Source organism: Bubalus bubalis, chromosome 7 (assembly GCF_019923935.1).
Source record: "Bubalus bubalis isolate 160015118507 breed Murrah chromosome 7, NDDB_SH_1, whole genome shotgun sequence".
NCBI lineage: Eukaryota > Metazoa > Chordata > Mammalia > Artiodactyla > Bovidae > Bubalus > Bubalus bubalis.
The window spans coordinates 90,979,048-91,006,384 of NC_059163.1; the positions used below are offsets into that span (position 1 = coordinate 90,979,048).

At 40.3% G+C, this 27,337-nt stretch overlaps 1 protein-coding gene across 1 annotated transcript in view; it reads right to left on the bottom strand.

Annotated features, from left to right (window-relative positions):
• Nucleotides 1-927: 927 nt before the first annotated feature.
• Nucleotides 928-27,337, bottom strand: part of MCUB (mitochondrial calcium uniporter dominant negative subunit beta) — a 96,482-nt gene continuing 70,072 nt past the window's right edge. The window contains exons 2-8 of the mRNA XM_006052212.4: nt 19,435-19,510; nt 18,743-18,913; nt 14,798-14,902; nt 8,780-8,940; nt 3,259-3,462; nt 2,541-2,657; nt 928-1,140 (exon numbers count right to left, since the gene is read on the bottom strand). Of these exons, the coding sequence (XP_006052274.1) occupies nt 1,063-1,140; nt 2,541-2,657; nt 3,259-3,462; nt 8,780-8,940; nt 14,798-14,902; nt 18,743-18,913; nt 19,435-19,510 (912 nt within the window). The 3' untranslated portion in view covers nt 928-1,062. The remainder of the gene's footprint in view (nt 1,141-2,540; nt 2,658-3,258; nt 3,463-8,779; nt 8,941-14,797; nt 14,903-18,742; nt 18,914-19,434; nt 19,511-27,337) is intronic.

Here is a 27,337-nt window from a genome sequence, read left to right on the forward strand (position 1 = left end):
CAAGAGGTAAGGCCCACCTTGCCCAACTGGTTTCTCTTAACTTTCATTGTATTGGTGGTCTTGGCCCTTCCTGGGAACAGGGTTCCTCAAAGGCAGAACATGTCATAAGTGCATATTCTTAGCTTGTTAATAAAACACTTAATATACTGCTAATCCAGACTCTGCGGATTTCAGAGATACTGATACAGACTAGCACTTGGATCACTGGGTGTTGCTCTAATTAAGATGTTTGAAGTTTGAATCTGATTTGACTGAAAGGTATACCCTTAAAACAGTGTTCTTTTTCTTAAAGCAAATCTCAGTATCAGGGTGTCATCATTACCCTTTCTGTCCCGTAGTCAATCACTGAAAAGGTGACATCCTAGGTAATGGACTGAACACCATGAGTTGTACATTTATAAAGATTTATCATCTACTCTGAGTAGGTGCTTAAATCTTTTCTGGCTATGTACACCTGGGCAAATTAACCATGCTAAAGCTTAGTTTCCTTATTGGGATTAAAAACAGCAACCCCATAGGATTATAGGATTACAAATAATTTTATGTAAAGTGCCTAGAACAATACTTGACAACAAATGATAAACAGTAACTTGAGTAAATATTAAGATGAAACATTTCAAATGACATTTTATAATAATTTTAACTATCAAATGATAAAAATCTTCCAACTACTGTGAATTAAAAAGAAAGTAATGACCAGATGATTTTAAATGAAGCCTAAGAAAGGGAGCCCAAGCACACTGGCCGTTTCACGTCCGCACGGGAAGGAACACGGGACAGGCTGATAGAGCTGCTTAAATGATGAGCTGTAACAGCAGCAGCTTTGATTTTGATGGGTGCAGCCCAGATCCTTCCAGCAGTAAACCTCAACAAGCCGTGAAAATCCACAGACTGAAAATCTTAAATGAGAGCATCAAAGAATACCTGTGTTTTGCAAGCATTTTTTTTTTTTATTAACAAGAGATTGAAACAGTCAAAGGCAAATGAACTGTGGGATTCAAAAAGTTTCAGTTGCAAAATAAACACATCATGGAAAAATTCACTGACATTAAAAATGTAAGATTACTTCTTTTCCTCGAGTTCCTCTACTTGCATCCGCAAATAGAGAGAGCGGCGCACATGTCTCAGGGCTTCGGTGGCCTGTCCAAGGGAAGAGGAGGGGCACTCATCAGAGAGGACCACGAGCACGTCAGATGACTGCTCCAAGAAGTTGATAACTAACATCTCCTGAGGCCAACACACAGACCGAAAAGACAAGTGGCAACTGCCCACAATATTTCAATTTATGTGGCTGCTTTTGTAAAAGAGTTTTATAGTATGAGTTTATAGTATATGCTTTATATACTATATATATATATACACACTATAATATATTATATATATATATAGTAAATTATGAGTTTATAGTACTTCCTTATAGGTCTTATTATGTTCATTTTCCCCTCTATAGTGGTTTTTCTAGCTCATGAAAAACAATAGCAGCAACAAAACAACAACAGCAAAAACTCCATTAATCTGACCTATTAGCTTCCCCTTTTTCTCAACTTTATTACCTTAAAAATCTAAATCTTCAATGCCCAGTGCTGGAAACTAGTTAGGAGAACATTCTTTAGCCTTCTTGGATTGCATCATTTAAATGTAAGTATCCCAAAAAGCATCATTACATTTTTCCTAAGTAATGATTATATGGAATGTAAATGTATTTTTAAAGCCTCTTTATCTCCAACTTTTGGACTATAAATTCCTGTTATATCTTTCTTTTTTAAAAAATTTGAGGGATGGGTAGTTTAGAAGATACAGGTAATAAAAGATATGATTGATCACTGGCTATTAAATGATTATGTATTGAACAGTAGAAGACATTTTTTTCTAAAACTTTGTTATAAAATTGCTAAGAAAAATTTAAAAACTAATGGGTCTGCTGAGAGGCCAGAGATAACAGCTGCCTAGGAATCAGACTATATGGAAGTGCTCCAGAGTACCGCTCCAGAGCCAAACTTTTGGCTTCATACCCTGGTTTCCCCACTTTCCAACAGAGTATACACCTCTGTTTTCTCATCTGAAAGAAGAAAAAGATGAAAGGAGGAATGCCATATGGCTTCTGTTTTTAAGAAGAAGAAACCTGGAAAGTATTTAGAGTTTAAAATTCTTTTATCAGAGTGCTCACCTTCCTAAAAGTCTTATGTTCTTAATGGGTTCAAAATTTGCAATTGAGCTTGATATTGGACTTCTTTCTTTAAAAACACATCTTCACTTAGAAACAGATTTCTATTGAAAACTATTATTATCTCAGAGTCATTTAAGACTTTTCCTATCTACATTTAAAGCTATCCCCATGTAGAATACAGATGACCAAAAAACTGTAGGAAATCAGTATCAGGACATGTCAGCTGTTTCACTGAACAAACCAAAATACAGAGAAGCCTATGTAGGACCAAGATTTAACCTGTGTGAGTGAGCCACCGAGGATGCTTCCCTGACCCTAAATTCTGGCTCCCAAATAAGACCAGCTGTAAGATGTCATATTTGCAATGAGGTACCTTAGCAAGGTCATCTTTTAGCTTGTTGTACTGTTCCACATCAAAATGCTGTTGCTTTGATCTCTTATGGAAGAAGTGAAGAAACTGCCTACTCTTTACAGCTGAGTAAGTATAATCCTAAAAAAAAAGCAAAGCAAAATAGAACATGCTTTAAATGAACATAATACCTCGGCAAGAAAGACACTTGTCTTAGCAACAACAAAGCAGAGGAAGGCACATCAGTAAAATATTTGCCATCATATCTGTAGCCATCAGAGCCAGCGTAAGGCAACACAAGTGAAACAAACATTTAGTCTCACTCGAGATAGCTGTTCCTTTCAAAAGCAAGCAAGCAGGGAAGAGAAATCACACATGCAGGGATAGAAGAGAGGAAATGGAAAATGGACACTTTTAGCAAAAGAATCACAAGACAAAGCTAAAGTTTCTGGGTGGTTTGAAATATAAATTCATTTATAAACAGGACACAGAGTACACAAATTTGATGTGTGTATCTCAAAGGAGGAGTTTAAGTTGCACTGTATTTTCAATATAGAGGTTATACACACTTTCTCTGTGCTAATATAAATCTCCATCTGGAAAAACAAGAAAATTTAACAGCTGAAAAGAACCCAGGTAGCAGTAATTCAGTAAGTAAGAAGGATTTTTTGCTCATTACTTGAGTGAGGAATTATTTACAAAAGACATTATAACTTAACCATTTTCTAAACACTCTACTTACCTGTCGAGTGACTATAAAGTATGCAAAAAAGACCATGGAATTTGCAAATGTGATGAAGTATGTAACTGGTTCCATGATATCCCAGGAGTACACCCACCAGGTGAGCCAGGCCATTGCTCCGCCCTGAACAGACAGCATCGCTAATCCAGCCCACAGGAGTCCACTGATTTTGGCTTCTGAGCGAGCTTCGATTCTAGCTTTCATCTGAGGAAAAAACAAATGACTCTTAGTTGTTTCAGTTCAGTTCAGTCAGTTGTGTCCGACTCTGTGACCCCATGAATCGCAGCATGCCAGGCCTCCCTGTCCATCACCAACGCCCAGAGTTCACTCAGACTGACGTCCATCGAGTCAGTGATGCCATCCAGCCATCTCATCCTCTGTCGTCCCCTTCTCCTCTTGCCCCCAATCCCTCCCAGCATCAGAGTCTTTTCTAATGAATCAACTCTTCGCATGAGGTGGCCGAAGTACTGGAGTTTCAGCTTTAGCATCATTCCTTCCAAAGAAATCCTAGGGCTGATCTCTTTCAGAATGGACTGGTTGGATCTCCTTGCAGTCCCAGGGACCCTCAAGAGTCTTCTCCAACACCACAGTTCAAAAACATCAATTCTTCGGCGCTCAGCCTTCTTCACAGTCCAACTCTCACATCCATACATGACCACAGGAAAAACCATAGCCTTGACTAGACGAACCTTGGTTGGCAAAGTAATGTCTCTGCTTTTGAATATGCTATCTAGGTTGGTCAGAACTTTCCTTCCAAGGAGTAAGCGTCTTTTAATTTCATGGCTGCAGTCACCATCTGCAGTGATTTTGGAGCCCACAAAAGTAAAGTCTGACACTGTTTCCACTGTTACCCCATCTTTTTCCCATGGAGTGATGGGACCAGATGCTATGATCTCGTTTTCTAAATGTTGAGCTTTAAGCCAACTTTTTCACTCTCCTCTTTCACTTTGATCAAGAGGCTTTTTAGTTCCTCTTCACCTTCTGCCATAAGGGTGGTGTCATCTGCATATCTGAGGCTATTGATATTTCTCCCAGCAATCTTCATTCCAGCTTGTGTTTCTTCCAGTCCAGCGTTTCTCATGATGTACTCTGCATATAAGTTAAATAAGCAGGGTGACAATATACAGCCTTGACGTACTCCTTTTCCTATTTGGAATCAGTCTGTTGGTCCATGTCCAGTTCTAACTGTTGCTTCCTGACCTGCATACAGATTTCTCAAGAGGCAGGTCAGGTGGTCTGGTATTCCCATCTCTTTCAGAATTTTCCACAGTTTATTGTGATCCACACAGTCAAAGGCTTTGGCATAGTCAATAAAGCAGAAATAGATGTTTTTCTGGAACTCTCTCACTTTTTCGATGATCCAGCGGATGTTGGCAATTTGATCTCTGGTTCCTCTGCCTTCGAAAAGAAAACCAGCTTGAACATCAGGAAGTTCACGGTTCACATATTGCTGAAGCCTGGCTTGGAGAATTTTGAGCATTACTTGACTAGCATGTGAGATGAGTGCAATTGTGCGGTAGTTTGAGCATTCTTTGACACTGTCTTTCTTTGGGATTGGGATGAAAACTGACCTTTTCCAGTCCTGTGGCCACTGCTGAGTTTTCCAGATTTGCTGGCATATTGAGTGCAGCACTTTCACAACATCATCTTTCAGGACTTGAAATAGCTCAACTGGAATTCTATCACCTCCACTAGCTTTGTTCGTAGTGATGCTTTCTAAGGCCCACTTGACTTCACATTCCAGGATGTCTGGCTCTAGGTGAGTGATCACACCATCATGATTATCTGGGTTGTGAAGATCTTTTTTGTACAGTTCTTCTATGTATTCTTGCCACCTCTTCTTAATATCTTCTGCTTCTGTTAAGTCCATACCATTTCTGTCCTTTATTGAGCCCATCTTTGCATGAAATGTTCCCTTGGTATCTCTAATTTTCTTGAAGAGATCTCTAGTCTTTCCCATTCTGTTTTTTTCCCTCTATTTCTTTGCACTGATCGCTGAGGAAGGCTTTCTTATCTCTTCTTGCCATTCTTTGGAACCCAGCATTCAGATGCTTATATCTTTCCTTTTCTCCTTTGCTTTTTGCTTCTCTTCATTTCACAGCTATTTGTAAGGCCTCCCCAGACAGCTATTTTGCTTTTTTGTATTTCTTTTCCATGGGGATGGTCTTGATCCCTGTCTCCTGTACAATGTCACGAACCTCGTTCCATAGTTCATCAGGCACTCTATCTATCAGATCTAGGCCCTTAAATCTATTTCTCACTTCCACTGTATAATCATAAGGGATTTGATTTAGGTCATACCGGAATGGTCTAGTGGTTTTCTCTACTTTCTTCAATTTCAGTCTGAATTTGGCAATAAGGAGTTCATGATCTGAGCCACAGTCAGCTCCTGGTCTCGTTTTTGTTGACTGTATAGAGCTTCTCCATCTTTGGCTGCAAAGAATATAATCAATCTGATTTCGGTGTTGACCATCTGGTGATGTCCATGTGGAGAGTCTTCTCTTGTGTTGTTGGAAGAGGGTGTTTGTTATGACCAGTGCATTTTCTTGGCAAAACTGTATTAGTTTGCCCTGCTTCGTTCCATATTCCAAGGCCAAATTTGCCTGTTACTCCAGGTGTTTCTTAACTTCCTACTTTTTGCATTCCAGTCCCCTATAATTAAAAGGACATCTTTTTTGGGTGTTAGTTCTAAAAGGTCTTGTAGGTCTTCATAGAACCATTCAACTTCAGCTTCTTCAGCGTTAGTGGTTGGGGCATAGACTTGGATACTGTGATACTGAATGGTTTGCCTTGGAAACAAAGAGAGATCATTCTGTTGTTTTTGAGATTGCATCCAAGTACTGCATTTCGGACTCTTTTGTTGACCATGATGGCTACTCCCTTTCTTTCTGAGGGATTCCTGCCCACAGTAGTAGATATAATGGTCATCTGAGTTAAATTCACCCAATCCAGTCCATTTGAGTTCGCTGATTCCTAGAATGTCGACATTCACTCTTGCCATCTCTTGTTTGACCACTTCCAATTTGCCTTGAATCATGGACCTGACATTCCAGGTTCCTATGCAATACTGCTCTTTACAGCATCGGACCTTGCTTCTATCACCAGTCACATCCACAGCTGGGTATTCTTTTTGCTTTGGCTCCATCCCTTCATTCTTTCTGGAGTTATTTCTCCACTGATCTCCAGTAGCATATTGGGCACCTACTGACCTGGGGAGTTTCTCTTTCAGTATCCTATCATTTTGCCTTTTCGTACTGTTCATGGAGTTCTCAAGGCAAGAATACTGAAGTGGTTTGCCATTCCCTTCTCCAGTGAACCACATTCTGTCAGATCTCTCCACCATGACCCGCCCGTCTTGGGTTGCCCCACGGGCATGGCTTAGTTTCATTGAGTTAGACAAGGCTGTGGTCCTAGTGTGATTAGATTGACTAGTTTCCTGCGAGTATGGTTTCAGTGTTAGTTGTTTACAGTGCACCAATTAAAAAAAAAGCAAAGGAATGAAAGTGATACACATCTGCATTAAAGAGGTAAGATTTGTGAAAAATCAGAATTTATAAAACATGTACGTTCATGAGTGATCCCTTATTTCCAAATCAATTCATTAGTCAACCATTTTTTAAATTATAACGGTAATACCTGGTCATGGAAAAAATAAACAGAAGGGTATACAATGAAAAGCTCAGAAGTCACCTTCTAAACCTAGCTAAAATCATGTCTACTTTCTTTGACCCAGAAATTTCACTTCTGTGTATCCTACAGGTAATACTTGCACACACACGCTTTGTTATAGGTTCATTCTTAAGGGTAAAAAACCAAAAATTATCAATTTTTCATGAAGCTATCATGCAGCTTTAGTGAGAAGGCTCTCTAGGTACAATGTGGAGATCTTTCCTGGATATACCATCAGTGAAAAAAGGTGAGACTAGTGTACAACAGCATATACTCTTTACTGGAAAAGGGAACAAAATCATATATTTGCATTTGTACACAGATAAAGTCTGAAATGATTCACAGTTCAGGGATATGGTGCTGAGAGGACAGTAGAAGGAAAACTTTCTATTAGCCATTTTTTTAGATTTTTTAATCTTAACACAAGTGAAATGTATTATCAACTTTAAGTAAAGAAAAAATGAAAATGTGGGTGTGCTTAGTTGCTCAGTCATGTCCGACTCTGTGACCCCATGGACTGTAGCCTGCCAGGCTCCTGTGTCCATGGGGATTGTCCAGGCAAGAATACTGGAGTAGGTTGCCGTACCCTCCCCTCCAGGGTATCTTCCCAACCCAGGGATCAAACCCAGGTCTCCCACTTTGCAGGCAGATGTCTGAACTACCAGGGAAGCCTGAAAATGTGGGTACACAATCCAAAAACAAAGTCCCTCTCTCTGGCATCCCCTAAGTATCCTTAGAGCTAATTACTATCAAAAGCTTCCTTTCAGCAACAAGGTACTACTGTATAGAACAGGGGACTATATTCAATATCCTGTGAAAGTCTCTCAATCATGCCTGACTCTCTGCAACCCCATGGACTATACAGTCCATGGAATTCTCCAGCCCAGAACACTGGAGTGGGTAGCCTATCCCTTCTCCAGGGGATCTTCCCAACCCAGGGACTGAACCCAGGTCTCCTGCATTGCAGGCAGATTCTTTACCAGCTGAGCCACAAGGGAAGCCCAAGAATACTGGAGTGGGTAGCCTGTCCCTTCATAGCTCTATATCCTATGACAAACTATAATAGACAAAGAATGTAAAAAAGAATGTGTGAATCACTTTGCTGTACAAGAGAACACAATACTGTAAGTCACCTATACTTCAATAAAACATTTTTTCTATCTCCAGAAACTCTTTATTCATACACAAAGATACACATACACCTACCCATTTTTAAAAATCACAAATAGGAACACGAGGTTTAAAAAAAAATGCATTTTTCCCTTAAAACAGACTCCTGCCCCTCCTCCCTAGAAAAGTTTGTGGTTTTGTTTTCCTTCCACCACTGATTAACTTCAGATGTTAGGAAGCCACTGCTCACTTTCCAATTGCAATTCAGTTGAGCAGAGTGGGAGTGGAGGGCCTATTGTCTTAAAAAAAAAAAAATGGTAGTGCTCCAGCTAGTGTATCGCAGTTAATCTTATACACACTCACTGAGACACTGGCCCATCCACAGACAGAACGCGCAGCACAGAGTCTAAGACGGCAGCAGAGTCAGACTGCCAGAGCTCAAGTTCTCTTCCACATAGTAGCTATGTACCTTTGCTGTCTTAGTTTCCTCATGCAAAGAATGAGGCTGATAATACCGAATTCACAGGTTCACTGCGAGGATTAAAGGAGAAAATAAACCCATGTGAAGCATTCAGAAAAACGCTCAGATGGAGGGAGCAGTTATACCAATACTGAGTATTAAAATCTCATGGACAGAGGCGCCTGGCGGCCTACAGTCTATTGGGTCGCTGAAGAGTCAGACACGACTTTGTGACCAAACGATGATTATTTACAAATAGACTCAATTGAGATGCTTCCAAACCTGTTCGAGGGGCTGCAGCTGTCCCTTCAGGTGGTCAATTTTCTCCAGCAGATGGTGCTCTCTCTTCTTCTGAAACTCTTCTAAATGCAAGGCGGTGAACAGTCTGTAAACCAAAGATTTCATGTTTTCCATCTCAGTAGCCTGCTCGCTGCTCAGGTTTTCTGAGAAAAGAAGACACAAAGGAAACGTGAGGCAGCCACCACATCTTTTCCCAGGGAACCAAATCTGCGCCCCCATGGCTGCCTGTCTGGGCGCTCCCCACTCCTTGGGGGACATTTGATATCGGCCTTTATTTCTGTCTCAGGTGATGACATTCATCTCTTTCTGGAATAATAATAACCAGACAGTAAGTTTAAAATACATTATGTTTTTGTCTTTTTTTCTTTTGTAATATGACCAGCACTTTCTTTTAAAAAAAAAAAAAAAAAAAGGAAGAGTAATACAGGAAAAAGGAGTATCCATGTACCAGAACCCAGGTAAATACCTCACCTGAGTCTGTAACACATCAGTTTACAGGTTCACTTTTATATCTGAGTTAACCTAAGATCCTTCTTAACCCTCAACTCTCTGTCCAAAATCACTTTAGGGTCCACCAGGGAGGGAAGCTGGTGTACAAACATGTAACAACGGTACAGTATGCATTTGAAAAGCGATTCAAGTGTAAGTTACTTTCAATAAGATATAGATCTGAGGGGAGCCACAGTTTCTGCTTTTTTTAATTATTTAAATTTTTTCTTTTTTACATTTTTAGAAATATTTTTCTTGGAGGTATCTTCAGAGAAAAGGCTGGTATCAGTGCTGGAGTATAAGATCAGCCTGAATCATCTAGTTACATGAGAAAGAAAGAAAATGTTTAAAATAAAAAGGGGCACGCAAGTCACAAGCATGGGAGCCAAGGATGTTCAAACTGTACCAGATATGGTGAGTGGGAGACCCTCCAGCTGGCTCCTGTGTCCTTATGACTTACTCCCATTTTTGTCAGCATTTCCTTTTTTTTTTTTTTTAACCACCATATATATATATATAGTTGACATAATATTATATTAGTTTCAGGTGTACAGCATAGTGATTCTGTATTTTTACATATTATACTCCATTAAAAGTTATTAGAAAATAATGGCTACAATTTTCTGTGCTGTATTCTTGCTTATTTTATACATAGTAGTTTGTATTTCTTAATCCCCTACCCCTGTCTTGCCTCCCCCCCGCCCTTTCTTTCTCCCCACTGGTTCCCACTAGTTTTGTTTTCTATATCTGTGAGTCTGCTTCTGTTTCACTATATACATTAATTTTATTTTTTAGATTTCACATATAAATGATATCATATAGTATGTGTCTTTGTCTGACTAAGCATAATATTCTCTAGGTCCATTCATGTTGCAGCAGATGGCAGAATTTCATTTTTTTTTTTTATGGCTGAGCAATATTCATTCTTTTTTATGGCTGAGCAGACATTCCAAAATGTCTACTGAGGTCTGAGTATATACAGCAGTACTCCAATGCACACACACCTCTGTTGGTGGACACCTGGGCTGCTCCATATCTTGGCTACTGAGGTCTGAGTATATACAGCAGTACTCCAATGCACACACACATCTCTGTTGGTGGACACCTGGGCTGCTCCATATCTTGGCTACTGAGGTCTGAGTATATACAGCAGTATTCCAATGCACACACACCTCTGTTGGTGGACACCTGGGCTGCTCCATATCTTGGCTACTGAGGTCTGAGTATATACAGCAGTACTCCAATGCACACACACCTCTGTTGGTGGACACCTGGGCTGCTCCATATCTTGGCTACTGTGACCAGCACTGCTAGGAACACTGGGGCGCATGTATCTTCTCCAGTTCATGCTTTCATTTTTTCCATATGCATACCCGGCGTGGAATCGCTGGGGCATATGCTAGTGCAGGTCCTATTTTTAGCTTTTTGAGGGACCTCCACAGCGTTTCCCAAATGCCTGCACTGATTTACATTCCTCCCTACAGTGCACAAGGGCTCCCTTTTCTCTGCATCCTGGCCAGCATTTGTTATTTGTGGACTTTTTGATGACAGTCACTCCTAGCAGGTGTGAAGTGATATTGCATTGTCTGGATCTGCATTTCTCTGATAATTAGTGATGCTGAGCATCTGTTCATGTGCCTGCTGGTCATCTGTATGTCTTCTTTGGAGAAATGCCTACTGAGGTCTTTCACTCATTTTCCATTTGCATGAAACATCTTTTTCCATCCCTTACTTTCAGTCTGTATGTGTCTTTAGCTCTCAAGTGAGTCTCTTGTTGGCCACATACAAAAGGTTCTTGTCTTTTTTAATGCAAACGGCTGCCCTATGTCTTTCGATTGGAGCAGTCAGTCCATTGACATTTAAAGTAATTATTGATAAGTATGTACTTATCGCCATTTTATTACTTGTTTTCCAATTGTTTTTGTAGTTCTTCACTGTTTTTTATTTTATCTAAATCACCTTCTCCCACTCCTCTCAATCCCCTTGGCATCTGTTGATGATTCTTGCCTGAATTTGGCTGCAATATAATGGTTTTTCAACTACAGCAGCCCTCCCATATTTACCAGTCAGAACCTGGCATTCTAATTATAAACATGGGCCCTCCCTTACATGTTGATTTACTTGTCTCATCATCTGTTTATTAAGGCACAGACTCACTATTCACCCTACCCTCAGCAGTCCACAATCACAGTTTAACTGAGAGCAGAATCCTCTGGAGCCAATACAGGTAGGAACACTAAACTACAACTGTTGAAATGCTGGAGGCTCAGTGCTGACTAGTTAGAGAAATAAACACACTCACAGTGATGAGTTTTATCTCCAGCAGTCCCATCAGCTTCTCACAGTGAAGGTCAGAGATCTGCTTCCAGCAGAGACAGTAGAAAATTAACCATTCTGAAATACCCCTGAGCATTACTTTCTCTGTACCTAGGAAATAACCAGTTGACCCTCAAATAACGTGGGGGTTAGGAGCACCGACTCCCCACGCAGTCAAAAATCCACATGTAACTTCATAGCTGGCCCTCTGTGTCCATGATTCTATGGACTCAACCAACTGGACCACGTGGTACTGCAGTGCTCACTGAAACAGACCTGCATGTCAGTGGACCCACACAGTTCTAACCTGTGCTGTTCAAGGATGCACTGTGCTATGCTGCTGCTGCTGCTAAGTCGCTTCAGTTGTGTCCGACTCTGTGCAACCCCATAGACGGCAGCCCACTAGGCTCCCCCGTCCCTGGGATTCTCCAGGCAAGAACACTGGAGTGGGTTGCCATTTCCTTCTCCAATGCATGAAAGTGAAAAGTGAAAGTGAAGTCGCTCAGTCGTGTCCAACTCTTAGCGACCCCATGGACTGCAACCCACCAGGCTCCTCCGTCCATGGGATTTTCCAGGCAAGAGTACTGGAGTGGGGTGCCATTGCCTTCTCCATCACTGTGCTCTACCAGAGCCTAATTTGGCCTGGAGGAAGGGCAATGAGCCAACTCCAGGCCCCTCTAACCTTCTTGTCTCATAATGGAAAGAGAAAAAAAAGATAAACTCTTCTGAAGGTCACAGCACAGTAATCCTGGCCCAGTAAAAACCCTGAGACTTAATCATAAGATTACACACTGCTTCTCCTCCCCAATACCTTAACATTACATCAACAGGGCTCTAGTTCTGTGCAAGACACAGACTCTATTCAAGTAAGAATTTCTGGAGAAACTTGAACATAACAGGGGAGAGAAAACAGGGTCACTAGAAGAAACTGAAGCCTCTGATACCTACAGCTATAGCAAACAGCTGAACTCCTGGTCAGACTCACGTAGTACCTCACAATAGAGACCTACTTGCTTCAGCTTCTGTTTTCAATAGTATCATGTCCAGCTTTCAACAAAAAATTGCAAAGCAGGTAAAAGGCAAAAAAAAAAAAAAAAAAAAAAAAAAATCTGAAGAAACAAGGCAAACATCAGAATCTGATATGGTAGGGATTTTGGAATTATCAGACCAGGAAATCAAGACAGATGTGATTAATATGGTAAGGCCCGTGATGGGAAAAGTAGGCAACATGCAAGAACAGGTTTGGCCATGACTTTTTAGACACAACAGCCAAAGCACAGTCCACAAAAGAGATAACTGATAACTCAGCTTCATTAAAACAAAACCTCTCCTCTGCAAAAGGCTGTGACAACCAAAGGAAAAACAGTGGGAGAAATACCTGCACAATAGAGATCTGATAATGAATTGTTACCCAAGATATACAAAGAAACCTTAAAAATTAACAACATGCTTAAAAAGCGGGTCAAAGGCTTGAAGCGACACCACACCAAACAAGATATATAGATAGTAAGTAAACATGTGAAATACGTTACCAGGCAAGTGCGGACTGAAACAATGAAATGCTGCTACTTCACACCTTAAGAAGGGCCAAAATCCAAGACACTGGCAATACTAAATGCTGGTAAAGATGTGGAGCAACAGTAACTCTCATTCACTGCTGATGGGAATACAAAATGGTGCAGCTTGTTTGGAAGAAAGTCTACCAGTTTCTTACACAATGAAATATATGCATTATATGGGCAATCGTGCTCCTTGGCATTTACCCCAAAAAACTGAAAAATTATGTCCACATAAAAACCTGCATACACATTTGTAGCCATTTTATTTGTAATGGTCAAGACTTGGAAACCTCCAAGATGTCCCTCAGTAGGTGAACAGATACATAACCTATGATACATCCAGGCAATGGAATAATAGCGCTCACAAGAAATGAACTGTAAAGCCATGAAAAGACAAGAAAACGTAAATGCATACTACTCAGTGAAAGAAGCCAGTCTGAAAAAAAGTTATGTGTTGTACCATTTCAACTATACAACATTCTGGAAAGGCAAAACTATGGAGACAGGAAAAAGATTAGCGGCTGCCAGAAGTTAGGGGTTAGGTAGAGATGGAGGAGGAGAGCACAGAGGATTTTGGGGGCAGTGGAGCTATTCTCTGTGAAATGACAATGGAATGATGAATCCATGTTATTATACATTTATCAAAACCCATAAAACAAGCGGGAGATAAACTGGAAATCTGGAATTGACATATACATACTACTACATACAAAATAAACACTATCTGCCAGGATTTGCTCAAACGTATGTCCACTGAGTCAGTGATGCCATCCAGCCATCTCATCCTATCTGTGAGATAGTGACGGTCAGCGAAGCCCAGCATGCTGCAGTTCATGGGGTGTCAAAGAGATGGACACAACTTAGGGACTGGAAAACAACAATAAAGCAAACAGCAAGTGCTGTACAGCACAGGGAACTACATTCAGTACCTTGTAATCATCTATAACGGACAAGAATCTCATTCATATACACACACGTACACACACACACATAACTGAATCACTGTGTGGAACTCTCAAACACTGTAAAGCAACTACAGTTCAGTAATAAAATATAGCCTTAAAACCCCATAAAACATACAACACCAAGAGCAAACCATAATGTAAAGTATGGACTTGGAGTGATAATGATGTTTTGATGTAGGTTCACGACTAAAAAGAAATGTTCCGTTCCGGTGTTTACAGTAGGGGAGTCTGTGGGGAATGGGTACATTAGTATACAGGACCTCTGTACTATCTGCTCAATCTTGCTATGAACTTGAAACTGCCCTTTAAAAAGTAAAGTAAAGCCTACTTAAAAAAAAAAAAAAAAAAAAAAGAGCTAAAAACTGTACAACAGTATACACTTGAGTTCATGATTTTCAGGTCCACTTCTTCTTAACCCAATAATATCAGATTATTCAAGATCCTAGAACAAAGTCTTAAAAGTCTAAAAAGAGTATGTGAGACTACATTAAGCCCTGACACCCAACTTCTACCAATCATTTCTACCCTTGCTAGAAAAGCTTACATACTGGTTCTCCAAAGCCTTCTTGGTCATTTGGTTAATTAAAAAGATTCTCAGGATAAGCCTGCTCCCTGAAAAAAGGCCCACAGCAACAGGGAAATGTAAGATAGTTCACAGCTGTGCTTCTTACCTTTCTTAGGGCACTGTACATCATATGTTATTTTATCAATAACAAGTTTAAAATCATTCTTTAGCAAGATTTCCATCAAGGTTGAAGCTGCAATTTCAGTGCCATCTGAAATGCAAAAATATGTCCTTGTTTTAGAATAAGAACCATTTTTCAACAGGTCTTTATAATACAGCAGTGGACATTTGCCTTTTTGGGTGGGCAGAAGCTCCCCAATACCCAATGCTGTTCCCACTGGGAGTAATGCTCCCAATACTGCCGGTTACCCTGGACCGAGACCAATAAGCAGACACCCCATCACCCACTCTCTGTCAGCAGGGCTGGGGCCCAGACTGATGCCCCTGGTGAGACTGGACAGTTCCTACAGACAGTCATGCACAGATTCCGGGGTGGGAGGCAGGGACTCATCGCAGCAAGGCCAGTGGAGGCAGAGGTGGAGGCTGGGGGGCGGGGTGCCAGCTGCAAAGCCCGTCAACCATTCTCAGGCTAACTTCTTCACCCACGTCCTTCTGCGGCTCCTGCCCTCTTCTGAGCCTGGTTTTCTGTCAGTTCCAATTAGAAAGCCTGCTGACACACTCCTCAGCTCAGCCAGTGTCCATCTCTGTGGCTTATGGCCAAGCCCCTGACTTCGTGGTGGAGGAACACAGGTAGTTAACATTTTAAAAAAGCCCACCTTTCTCTTATTTTTTTTGAACTTCCTTTGTGGCTCAGCTGGTAAAGAATCCACCTGCAATGTGGAAGACCTGGGTTCGATCCCTGGGTTGGGAAGACCCCTGGGAGAAGGGAAAGGCTACCCACTCCAGTATTCTGGCCTGGAGAATTCCACGGACTATACAGTCCATGGAGTCACAAAGAGTCAGACACAACTGAGTAACTTTTGCTTTCCCTGGTGGCTTAGACAGTAAAGAATCTGCCTGCAGTGAGGGAGACACAGGTTCAATTCCTGGGTCGGGAAGATCCCCTGGAGAAGGAAATACAACACATTCCAGTATTCTTGCCTGGAGAATGCCACGGACGGAGAAGCCTGGTGGGCTACAGTCCACGGGGTCGCAAAGAGTCAGATGCGACTGAGTGACTAACACTTTTCTTTTATTTTTAATTACTAAAGGTGAGTGAGTTGTATTGTTTAAACCACCTCAAACCACCACCACACAGGGCTGCCTCCCTTTCTAGCTTAGGAAAGTGAAAAAAGGCAAAACTGTGGCAGGAGCAAGCATGCACCTGTGTGGCATGTTTAAAGGCTGGAGAGAGGCAGGAGAGATTCCAACAGTGATTTCAAATATCCTAGGAACATTTCAGAAAAAAAATCTCTAGGAAAATTTCAGTCAGTGTGCTTTGCACAGCTTCCTATCTAACCTAGCTGTTGTTATATTTTTGAAGTTTAATGTAACCCAGGGGTTAAGATTCAAACCCATTGAATAATAAGCAAAAAAAAAGTGCTGGGAGGGGTTTCTCTATCATTATTCTTTCAGAACAGTCTACACATGATTACCTGATATAAAGTCTAAGACGTATATTCTCGCCTGGCCTGGCATCTGCTTGGCTGCATTCAACCAGAGAGGTTTCAGCTACACTAATACGCATGGTAAGAGTAACGTTGCTAGTAAAATCAGGAAGAACCCGGATGCCTGCCTCCTGTCTGGTTCTCAGCAGTTCTTTTGTTCCAGAAGGCAGCAACTCAAGTCTGCACCTGGGTCTGTTCCTAGAATTTGGCTGTTTGGGTTCCTGTTCATCAGCTGCGGTGAGATCATCTTCCCAGGAATTGCCAAATAACTCCACCCACGTTATGGGCAAAACTGTGACAAGCTTAGAACACTCATTTCAAGCCCAAATTAAATGCCGGCAAATTCCACCCACAGAGCCTCTTAAAAAAAAAAAAAAAAAAAGATCAGCAACACACCAAATCTGCTTTATCTGATTTGCAAGTGTCATTTAAAAATTTACATTTAAATGACTTCAAACCTGCTCCTTAAAATAGTATAATAAAAAGAAATCAGCTGAGTATGATTTCTCAGTTGAAGTACTACATTCTCCTTTATACTAATACAGGATCAGCTAGAGACGGATATGAAACACTTATAAGGAGCTCATGATACAGTGATGAATTTCTCACCTATTCTTGGGCAAGTACTGACATGAACCCCAAGAAAGTGTTTTCATTCAGTCCAAAGAGCACCTGTACTCTAAGAATTCTGGGGCTTTTCTGGCGACACTCCAGGCAAGCACTGTGTTTGGTGCCCTTCTGAATTCTGCCCCTTCTGAGGAAGGCAGGCCTTGCCCTGTAGGGAAGGCCCCGGGGATTCGGTGTTCCTGCGACTGGCAGGAATACGTCCAGTCAGGGATGAAGTATTAGGCCATTGTGGCCACAGGGCTAAATCCTCATTCTCTGATCTTGGTTTTACCAGGAAGAAACTCCCCTACCAGTTGAATCCAAAGTCCTTCCAACAACCTACATGGAGGCTTTCCCTAGTCTGCCCTGCCCCTCCTACCTGTATCCAGCTCCCTCCCTTTACGGCTGAGGGTGGAGTTGGCTCCCACCTGAGGGTCTCTGTCTGGAAAGCTCTTCTCCAATCCCTGTCAGATCTCTTCCAGGTCTTCACTCAAATGTGACCTTAGTGACTACCTCCCCCAAACACACACACTCCCACCTCCCCATCACTCTGCCTTTTCACTGGAACACTTATTATCTAATATACAAATTTAAAGTTTATATAATTTATAAATTATTTGTTTCCTTCTCCTTGTAAAATGTTAGTTCCATAAGAACAGGAGTTTAATCTCTATTGTTCTTTGCTGTCTCTAGCATCTAGAACAAGGCCTGGCATATAGGATTAATACACAGGAACCTCAATTAAATAGAGTCTGGAGACCAGAAGGGGGAGCTCTCACACCCTGTGGGCACAGCCCAGCAGGAAGAGGGCGCCTCCTCTTTCCCAAGGACCCAGCCAGTGAAAAGTCAGGGACCCTCTGTTTGCCGCTGTCCTCCCCGCTTCCTTTCCTTCTACAGAAGCATCCTCCTTCCCTTGTCTTGCAAGTCCTCACACGTGACTCGTGTGAGCGGCTGCAGACACTGAACTGCAGTTCTCCACTCTCTGCAATAAAGCCGTCTTTGCTGGAGAAATATCTGGCAGTCTATTTGTTTCAGGTCACATCTGTTAGCTGCTCAACGTTTGTTAAGTAAATTAGTTGTTAATCTCTACTCTTCCAACTTTTATATCTATCCCTTAATTGGTTCTGAACTTGGACAGAACCAAGTTAATTTCCTTTCCAAAACTGTCATAGTAATCATTAACTTTTAAATCAGCTTATTCTAAGAATGTAAATACTACAATAAAATAACAGTGCAAATTTATTCATTTGTTTATATTTATAGTAGCCTGGTATATCGGGCTGGGGTAAAGAATTCTTCATTCTCTTTTAGGGGCAGTAGGGCCTGCTTTTATGTCCTTAGATCATACAAATATAAAAGCTATATCCTACATTTATTTAAAAGTCTATCTGATTAACTACCTCTGCTGGTATCAAACTAGTTTCCTGAGAATTAATTCTGTCAATTAATTGTCAAAAAACACTCCATAACTGCTTTATAACAAAGATCAATGAACTATTTATTATTCACTGTCTATTTCAATCATGGAGCCTGCATTTCATTTTCTAATTATTCACATTTCTTACAGAAAACTAGATGCCAATTACTATGTCATTAAAATTTTCTCAGAGAAAAATCTGGGGGCTAAGTTTATGAAATAAATAACCAAAACATGAATTAAACTTCCATTTCTTTTTTCTCCATTAGAGTTCATTTTTTTTTACATCACTCATGTTCAAAAATGAAGGACTCAATAAAGACCAACCATTTATTATATAATAATTTTGTAGAAAGTAAAGAAACAAAACAAAGGTTCAAAAGAAGAGGAAAAAGACAAAGCTGGAAAAATATATATACACCTGCTGTGAAGATGGCAGCTGTCCTGATGCCTGTGTCTTCATTTTGTAGGTCCTGAAGGAATGAACCCACTGTCGATAACATTGGCTTGACTACAAATTGACAGCGCTCTTTTCTGGACGGCAGAGTAAGTGTTATCAAGGGAAGGCCATGTTTATAACTAATTGTGATTTCTGTTAAGAAAAAAAAAAGTTGATAATAGAGGATGGATAAAATGTACTTTTCAAAATAACTTTAAAATTATTACTAACCATTATGAACAACAAAAATTCTAGAAGGAATACCTAAATATGGAATTCATAACCCTCTGAATTCCTGTAATAATTTGTATCACTCTTACAGTGCCTTCATTATACCAGTTAACATATTCCCCCCACCATTCTATTAACATTTTATTAAGTGTGTACCACACTTTGTTATAATTATCTGCTTAGAGTCTTCCCAGGTAAAAATTTACTGAGGGCAGAAACTACTTCCAAGTCATCTCTAACTCCTTTGATTACTGGGATGGGAGTTTGCCAAAAGACATCAGATCTTATGGGAGCAGAGAAGGCAGAAACTGAACTCTGATGGGGGATGAGTGGAAGGGGCAACACAAGAAAAGTCTGTTTTGCTCAAAACTCACATTTCTCACTTAATTTAGAAAGATGAAAAATTAGCCTGGGGAAATCAAAGAAGTGATAAGAAAGCTTACCATCAGATGGCACCAGTGTACTATAAACATTTGACTGATAGAATTTCAGGTTTCCACATAGTTTCACACACAAAACCTATAATGATATAAATGATTATCCATGTATAAGAGTATACTATAAAAGGTAGGGGAAGGTAGCAACTACCCTCCTATAAAATGTTTTTTAAATGTAGGTGGTAAAAGTTAAAGCCCCTCCCTTTACTTCTTCACAGTCCCCCAACTTTCCCCAAAGATAATCACAGTAGAGATGACGAAGACGCTCCTGGACCAAACTTTAGTTGGGATCCTCTGAGCCTGACTAAATCCCAACTTGTGCATGTCCTCTGGGAGTTAAGCAAGAATATTGTCAAGTTAGCTTAGCCACCCCCTCCCCCCACACACACAGCCCTCAGTATCTGATCACATTCCTCGTCCTCCACCATTCCCCAGGTATTATCTGATCACCCCAGTCTGTCTTCAACACGAATCCTGCCAGGTCAAGTTAGCAAAAAATTACCCTATCCTCTTAGTAATTTCCCATCCACCACCTCCCCCCAACGTGTGCCCAACTTTGCTCCTTGGACACAAATCCCCACTTTTCCCATGGCAGTCCCCCTGAACAAAGTTGACCTCACATCCCTTAACAAGTGTCATGAATAACCCCTTCCTTCACAGCGCTTTGGTGTACAGCCTCCCAAATGTTTTTGCATATGCTCCACCTTCACGTGCAAGTTAAATTTTATGCTAGAGTTAAACTGAATGCTAAAGACAGTTTATAAGTCAGGTTCCTAGATGCCAATGATGATACATTGCTCATAAAGTACTTATTGTTTAATGTGCTGATGACGTTTCTGTACTACTATTGAAGAAATCATTTTAGAGGCAGTCATTAGACAACCAGGAAATGCTGAAAGCAGGTCAAGTGCCCAGGGAAAATATCAAAGCTTTCTCAAGCTTCTGCATACCTAATAATCATCTGGACACCATAATAGTGTCCATTGCTAAATAAACAGGGCTTGTTAAAAGCACAGCTTTCTGGACTCCACTCCCAGAGATTTTTGATCTAGTTAAGTCTGAGGTAGGGGTATGAGATTTCACATTTTTTTAATATAAATTTATTTAATTGGAGGCTAATTACTTTACAATATTGTATTGGTTTTGCCATCCATTGAAATGAATCCACCCTGGGTGTACATGTGTTCCGCATCCTGAACCCCCCTTCCACCTCCCTCCCCATCCCATCCCTCTGGGTCATCCCAGTGCACCAGCCCTGAGCACCCTGTCTCATGCGTCGGAACTAGACTGGTGATCCATTTCACTATATGATAATATACATGTTTCAATGCCATTCTCCCAAATCATCCCACCCTCACCCTCTTCCACAGAGTCCAAAAGACTGTTCTATACATCTGTGTCTCTTTTGCTATCTCGCATACAGGGTTATCGTTACCATCTTTCTAGATTCCATATATATGTGTTAGTATACTGTATTGGTGTTTTTCTTTCTGGCTTACTTCACTCTGTACAATAAGCTCCAATCTCATCCACCTCATTAGAACTGATTCAAATGTACTCTTTTTAATGGTTGAGTAATATTCCACTGTGTATATGTACCAAAGCTTTCTTATCCATTGGTCCGCTGATGGACATCAAGGTTGCTTCCATATCCTGGCTATTATAAACAGTGCTGCAATTAACACTGGGGTACACGTGTCTCTTTCAATTCTGGTTTCCTCAGTGTGTATGCCCAGCAGTGGGATTGCTGGGTCATATGGCAGTTCTATTTCCAGTTTTTTAAGGAATCTCCACACTGTTCTCCATAGTGGCTGTACTAGTTTGCATTCCCACCAACAGTGTAAGAGGGTTCCCTTTTCTCCACACCCTCTCCTGCATTTATTGCTTGTAGACTTTTGGATAGCAGCCATTCTGACTGGCATGAAATGGTACCTCACTGTGGTTTTGATTTGCATTTCTCTGATCATGAGTGACGTTGAGCATCTTTTCATGTGTTTGTTAGCCATGTGTATGTCTTCTTTGGAGAAATGTCTGTTTAGTTCTTTGGCCCATTTTTTGGGTCGTTTATTTTTCTGGAATTGAGCTGCAGGAGTTGCTTGTATATTTTTGAGATTAATTCTTTGTCAGTTGCTTCATTTGTTATTATTTTCTCCCATTCTGAAGGTTGTCTTTTCACCTTGCTTATAGTTTCCTTTGTCATGCAAAAGCTTTTAAGTTTAATTAGGTCCCATTTGTTTATTTTTGCTTTTATTTCCAATATTCTGGGAGGTGGGTCATAGAGAATCCTGCTATGATTTATGTCAGAGAGTGTCTTGCCTATGTTTTCCTCTAGGAGTTTTATAGTTTCTGGTCTTACATTTATATCTTTAATCCATTTTGAGTTTATTTTTGTGTGTGGTGTTAGAAAGTGTTCTAGTTTCATTCTTTTACAAGTGGTTGACCAGTTTTCCCAGCACCACTTGTTAAAGAGATTGTCTTTTCTCCATTGTATATTCTTGCCTCCTTTGTCGAAGATAAGGTATCCATAGGTGAGTGGATGAGAATTTGCATTTTTAATAAGCCCCAGGGTTATACTCAAGTTATAGGTGTGAAGACCATACTTAAGAGTAGCTGGGTTCTAGAAGACCCTCTGTGGCTTTCAGGTCACTACTTCTAAATTTCAGCATGGAATCATTTTGAAATCCCAATTTCAGTGTTGGACAAGGGCTACTGCCTTCAAATGATATTCAGTATCAGGTCAAAAGAAGAATCAGGCTTCTCTTTCATCACATCTTTTTCTTAAATACAATTCTAACCACTTCACTTAAAACCCTAAAGACTTCAATAGCTTATATAAAGTACTGATAGAAAGCACAGTGACCCCATAGTTGAAAGGACTGGTATTCTCTGATGGCAGGAGATCACAGAGAAGTCATAGGACTGTACTTTTGTTCTCTGAAGCCTTAGGTGGGGATACCCATATCTTGTGGGTCTTGTGGAGTCAATATAAGGATTAAACAACACAAAGTATCGAGCAAGGGTCAGTACAGTCTGTGAGCCTCACCAGAGCAGTACAGGCCCCCTCCCCTTTACAGCTCCATCGCTTATTATTCTCTTTCAGCAGGAACTTGGGCCCCAGCCAGATGAGCTGTGTGCCACTGACATATTGAAATGCCTTCTTTATTCCCTTCTGCCTAACAGACCCTGTCTTTCCCTCCATGCCCAGCTCTAAGTCCTTTTGCAGGGTCATGATGGTTGAGTGCGATGGCTTTGCCATCAGAACCAAGTTGGAATCCCAGCTTCAAGATACACTAACTGCCATGATCTCTGACATGCAGAGGAAGTTTCAGGAAGAAATGGGTTGTGAGAGAAAGAAAATGGCAAGTTTGCTAGTAGAAAAAAAGAAAAGAAAAAGAGCCAGGGCTTTAGTAAGAAAAGGAAAACAGCACTAACATGAGAAAGATCTGTTTGAGTTTCAAAGTAAAAGGGAGGCAGGTGTTAGTGGAAAGGAAATGTATTATGATCACATGTTGGGCCAATTAACAAGATCAGATTGCTTTGAGAGTTTTAACATATTTTAGATTATGTATCTTTATTATTAAGTAAAACAAGATGTACTTCCCACTCAAGACAGTATAAATTAATACTTAAGCAACATCTCTGCTCCATGTTCAAAAAGAATACATGTTCCCCTTGTAGCAACACCAAGAGCAAAACAATGTGATAAGCAAGACTCAAGAAAGTAGGGAGTCCACGAAGGTTCTCTATTCTACAGGAAAAGGGTTTCAATGGAAAATGATGCACTGTTTATACCACACTTTCCTTGGGGAAGGGAGTATTAATGATTCTAGTTTCTTTTTTCAATCAATATATTTTTATTGAAGTGCAGTTGATTTATAATGTGTTAATTTCTGTTGTACAGCAAAGTGATTCAGTTATATATATATGTATATCAGATATATATTATATATTCTTTATCATACTCTTTTCCATTGTGGTTTATCACAGGATATTGAATATTGTTCTCCATGCTATCCAGTAGGACCTTGTTTATCCATCCTGTATATAAAAGCTTATATCTGCTAACCCCAGCCCCCAACTCCATTCCCCCCACCCCGCTCCCCCCGACTGGCAACCCCGGTCTGTCCTCTATGTCTGTGAGTCTGTTTCATGGGCTAAGTTGCTTCAGTCGTGTATGACTCTTTGGGACCCTACGGACTATAGCCTGCCAGGCTCCTATGCCCATAGGATCTTCCAGGCAAGAATACTGAAGTGGGTTGCTGTTTCCTCCTCTGGGGGTCTTCCTGACCCAGGGATTGAACCCACATCTCTTACATCTCCTGCAATTAGCACGTGGGTTCTTTACCACTAGCGCGACCTGGGGACTTTGTTTTGTAGATGGGTTCATTTGTGTCGTATTTTAGATTCCACATATGATATCATATGGTATTTGTCTTTCTCCTTCTGGCTTGCTAATGCTTAGTATGGTAATCTCTAGTTGCAGCCATGCTGCTGCAAATGGCATTATTTTGTTCCTTTTGTGGCTGAGAATTTTCCAGTATATATTTGTGCCACGTCTTCTTTATCCATGCATCGACTGATGGGCATCTAGGTCGTTTCTGCGTCTTGGCTGTTGTGAATACTGCTGCTGTGGACACGGGGTGCATGTACCGTTTTGAACTATAGTTTTGTCTGGATATATTCCCAGAAGTGGGAATGCTGGCTCATATGGTAATTCTATTTTTAGTCTTCTGAGTAACCTCCATACCATTCTCCATAGTGGATGCACCAACTTACATTCCCACCAACATTGTAGGAGTGACTTTTCTGCACATCCTCTCCAGCATTTACTGTTTGCAGCTTTTTTGATGGTGGCCATTCTGACTAGTAATAGGTAGCATCTTATTGTAGTTTTGATTTGCATTTCTCTAATAATTGGCAATGTTGAGCACCTTTTCATGTGCCTCTTGGCCATCTGTATGTCTTCTCTGGAATGGCTGAGTAGTGCTCCATTGCATATATGTACCACATCTTTATCCATTTGTCTTTCAATGAACATTTAGGTTGTTTGGTTGTTTCCATGCCTTGGCTATTGTGAAGAATGTACGGCCCGCTTTTTCAAGTTATCACATTCCAACCCTGTTCGCTGGTTTGAAGCCATTTTGGAACTATTTGTAAACTGTAGGTAATTGGTAGGTATACAAATTTTGTCCAATCTGGTAGTAATCTATGAGTTCCCCACCCCAACCCAAACACCAGTTTTATCTCTACCTGAAGTTCATCTTAACATTCTTTCCTCCATATAAATTTGTGATGTTTTGACTTTTCCTTTTAACTGGATAAAACATGTTCCTGGTTCCTTCATATCATAAGAGTAGAATAAATTTTTTAATGCATATTCATTCTTATAACTGTATGAGAGTCATATTTTTATCTTTTCCCCAAAATTGTGTTTTAATAGTCCAGAACGGAAGTAACTGAGAGTCTGACTCTTTGGGGGTAGGAAAGACTAAAGTAGCCCATGACAAGATTGAGTCAAGATTCCCAGTGATCTGATGACCTAATCTGTGATACATCCAATATCACTGTAACCTGGTCAGGGACCTTTAGGTGGCAATTTAAGAACCATTTCTGAGCTCTGGCTACACAAGCCTAGTTGGAGGCAATATAAAATTACTAGTCAGAAAGGGGTGAGGTCAGAATGAAAAATAAACTTCTACTTCGAGTCTGTAACCCAGAATTTTACTATATGAAAAATTAAATGCTAAGAAGGAACCAAGTTTACTAAGAAGATTAATTCCATTTAGAGAAAGTAAAGAGAGTCATCCAAAACTGACTTTAATACAAATTATAGAGTCTTCAAAGAGATAAACAGGAAAATTAGCTTCCAGAAAACTAATAAGAAATTATGATATTAAACTTGTAGAAATAAAACAAATATTAGTAAGTTGGATCAACTAAGATTTCTAGAAATGGAAAAAAATCTATATACATGTAAAAAACCCAGCTTAATGAACTAGATAAATTCTAGACTAGATACAGTCAACAGAAAAGAGAATTAGTGAATTAGACAATACTTCACCCAGGTACAAAACAGAGTGATATAGAAACTTTAAAATTTTAAAAAGCAATCTCATACATTGAACGTAAAATGGTACAGTTCAATTCAGTTGCTCAGTCGTGTCCAGCTCTTTGCGACCCTATGGACTGTACCACACCAGGCTTCCCTATCCATCACCAACTCCTGGAGTTTAATAAAACTCATGTCCATTTAGTTGGTGATGCCATCCAACCATCTCATCCTCTGTCATCCCCTTCAGTACAACCATTCTGGAAAACTTTCAGCAGTTTCATATAAGACTAAACACACACTTCCATGTGACCCAGGCATTCCCACTCCTCCCAGTTTACCCAAGAGAAATGAAAACTTATGTTCACACAACTGCACAAATGCTTTTTCCTCCCTCTAGAGTTGAATACTCCCTGGTTCACTAGTGTATTCCCAGCACCTGTACAGTACCTGACACAGTATAGGGACTCAATAAATATATGATAAATGGATGTATACAGATTCTCATGGTGCTAAGGGAAAAGAACGATCAACCTAAAACATTATATTTAGGAACACTACTTAAGGTTGAAGGAAGTGAAGAGATTTTCAGATGTACAGAGATGTACATAGTCTCTTTCCCCACACATCTTTGCTAAAGAACTTCCTAGAGAGAAGGGAACTTACACCCAGGCAGGAGAATACAGTTATGGGCTGAAATGTGTCCTCCCTTCCCCACCAAACTCATATGTTGACGTCTTAACCCCCAGGACCTCAGAGTATGACTGTATTTGAAAGAGATAATTAAGTTAAAATGAGGTCATGAGTGTGGACCCTGATCCAGCATCACTGGTGTCTTTACAAGGACAGCTCTGGACACAGACACGCACATGCAGAGGAAGACCCTATGGGGACACGAACAGAAGGTGGCCGTTTGCAAGCCAAGGAGAAAAGCCTCAGAAGAAACCAACCCTGCAGACACTTTTACCCTGGAATCCTGGCTTTCAGAATCATGAGAAAATGAATCTGTTTTTTAAAATCTGAGGAACTCTGTTATGGAAGCCCTAAGAAACTAATACAGAACCAAAGCTGTAAAAAACATTAATAAACAAACTACTTAGGGTAAGAAATTTTAAACCATTTTTTTTTGTGTGTTAAAATGAGTGGAAAGCTAAACAAGATGTGGCATGCTATCTTTTGTGGATTCTTACAACATGTAAAGATCCTCATCACATCAGAAGAAGGGCGAAAATAGTGAGAAACCAAGACTTTGTTAGGAAAGTTATAACTGAGTATGTTAAACACTTAAAGGAAACCATTCATACACAATCTGTAGTTTCTACAGTGGTAGAAAAGGAAAAAATAACAAAATTTCTCAAGAAAAGCAGGAGAAAGAAGAAAAAAGCCCTACAGAAACCAGAAAATTTAAAAAAAAAAAAAGATGAAAAGAAATATAATAAAAATCACTGTGGAAACTTGGAAATAGAGAAAATGAGCATCTACAATCCCACCACCCCTAGCCTATGCCAGCCTTTCCAGAGATATATATCCTCATATAATTATAGAGCTGATCATTAGTGTTTTATAAGTATTTTCTTCATTAAATACTTTTCATAAACAAAAATAAATAGCTCCGTAACCACATATCCTATAGGTATAGCAGAATTTACTATTTACCTATTGTTGGACATTTTATACATTTCTACAAATTTTTTTCCATGTCAGAGAGTATAATGCATGCTCATTTTAGAAAATCTATAAATCACAGACTCTCAAAAAGAAGAAAATAAAAGTCACCAATAAGGTCATTATCTAGAGTCTCACTTCTCCGGTGGCACTAGTGATAAAGAACCTGCTTGCCGATGCCGGAGACATAAGAGA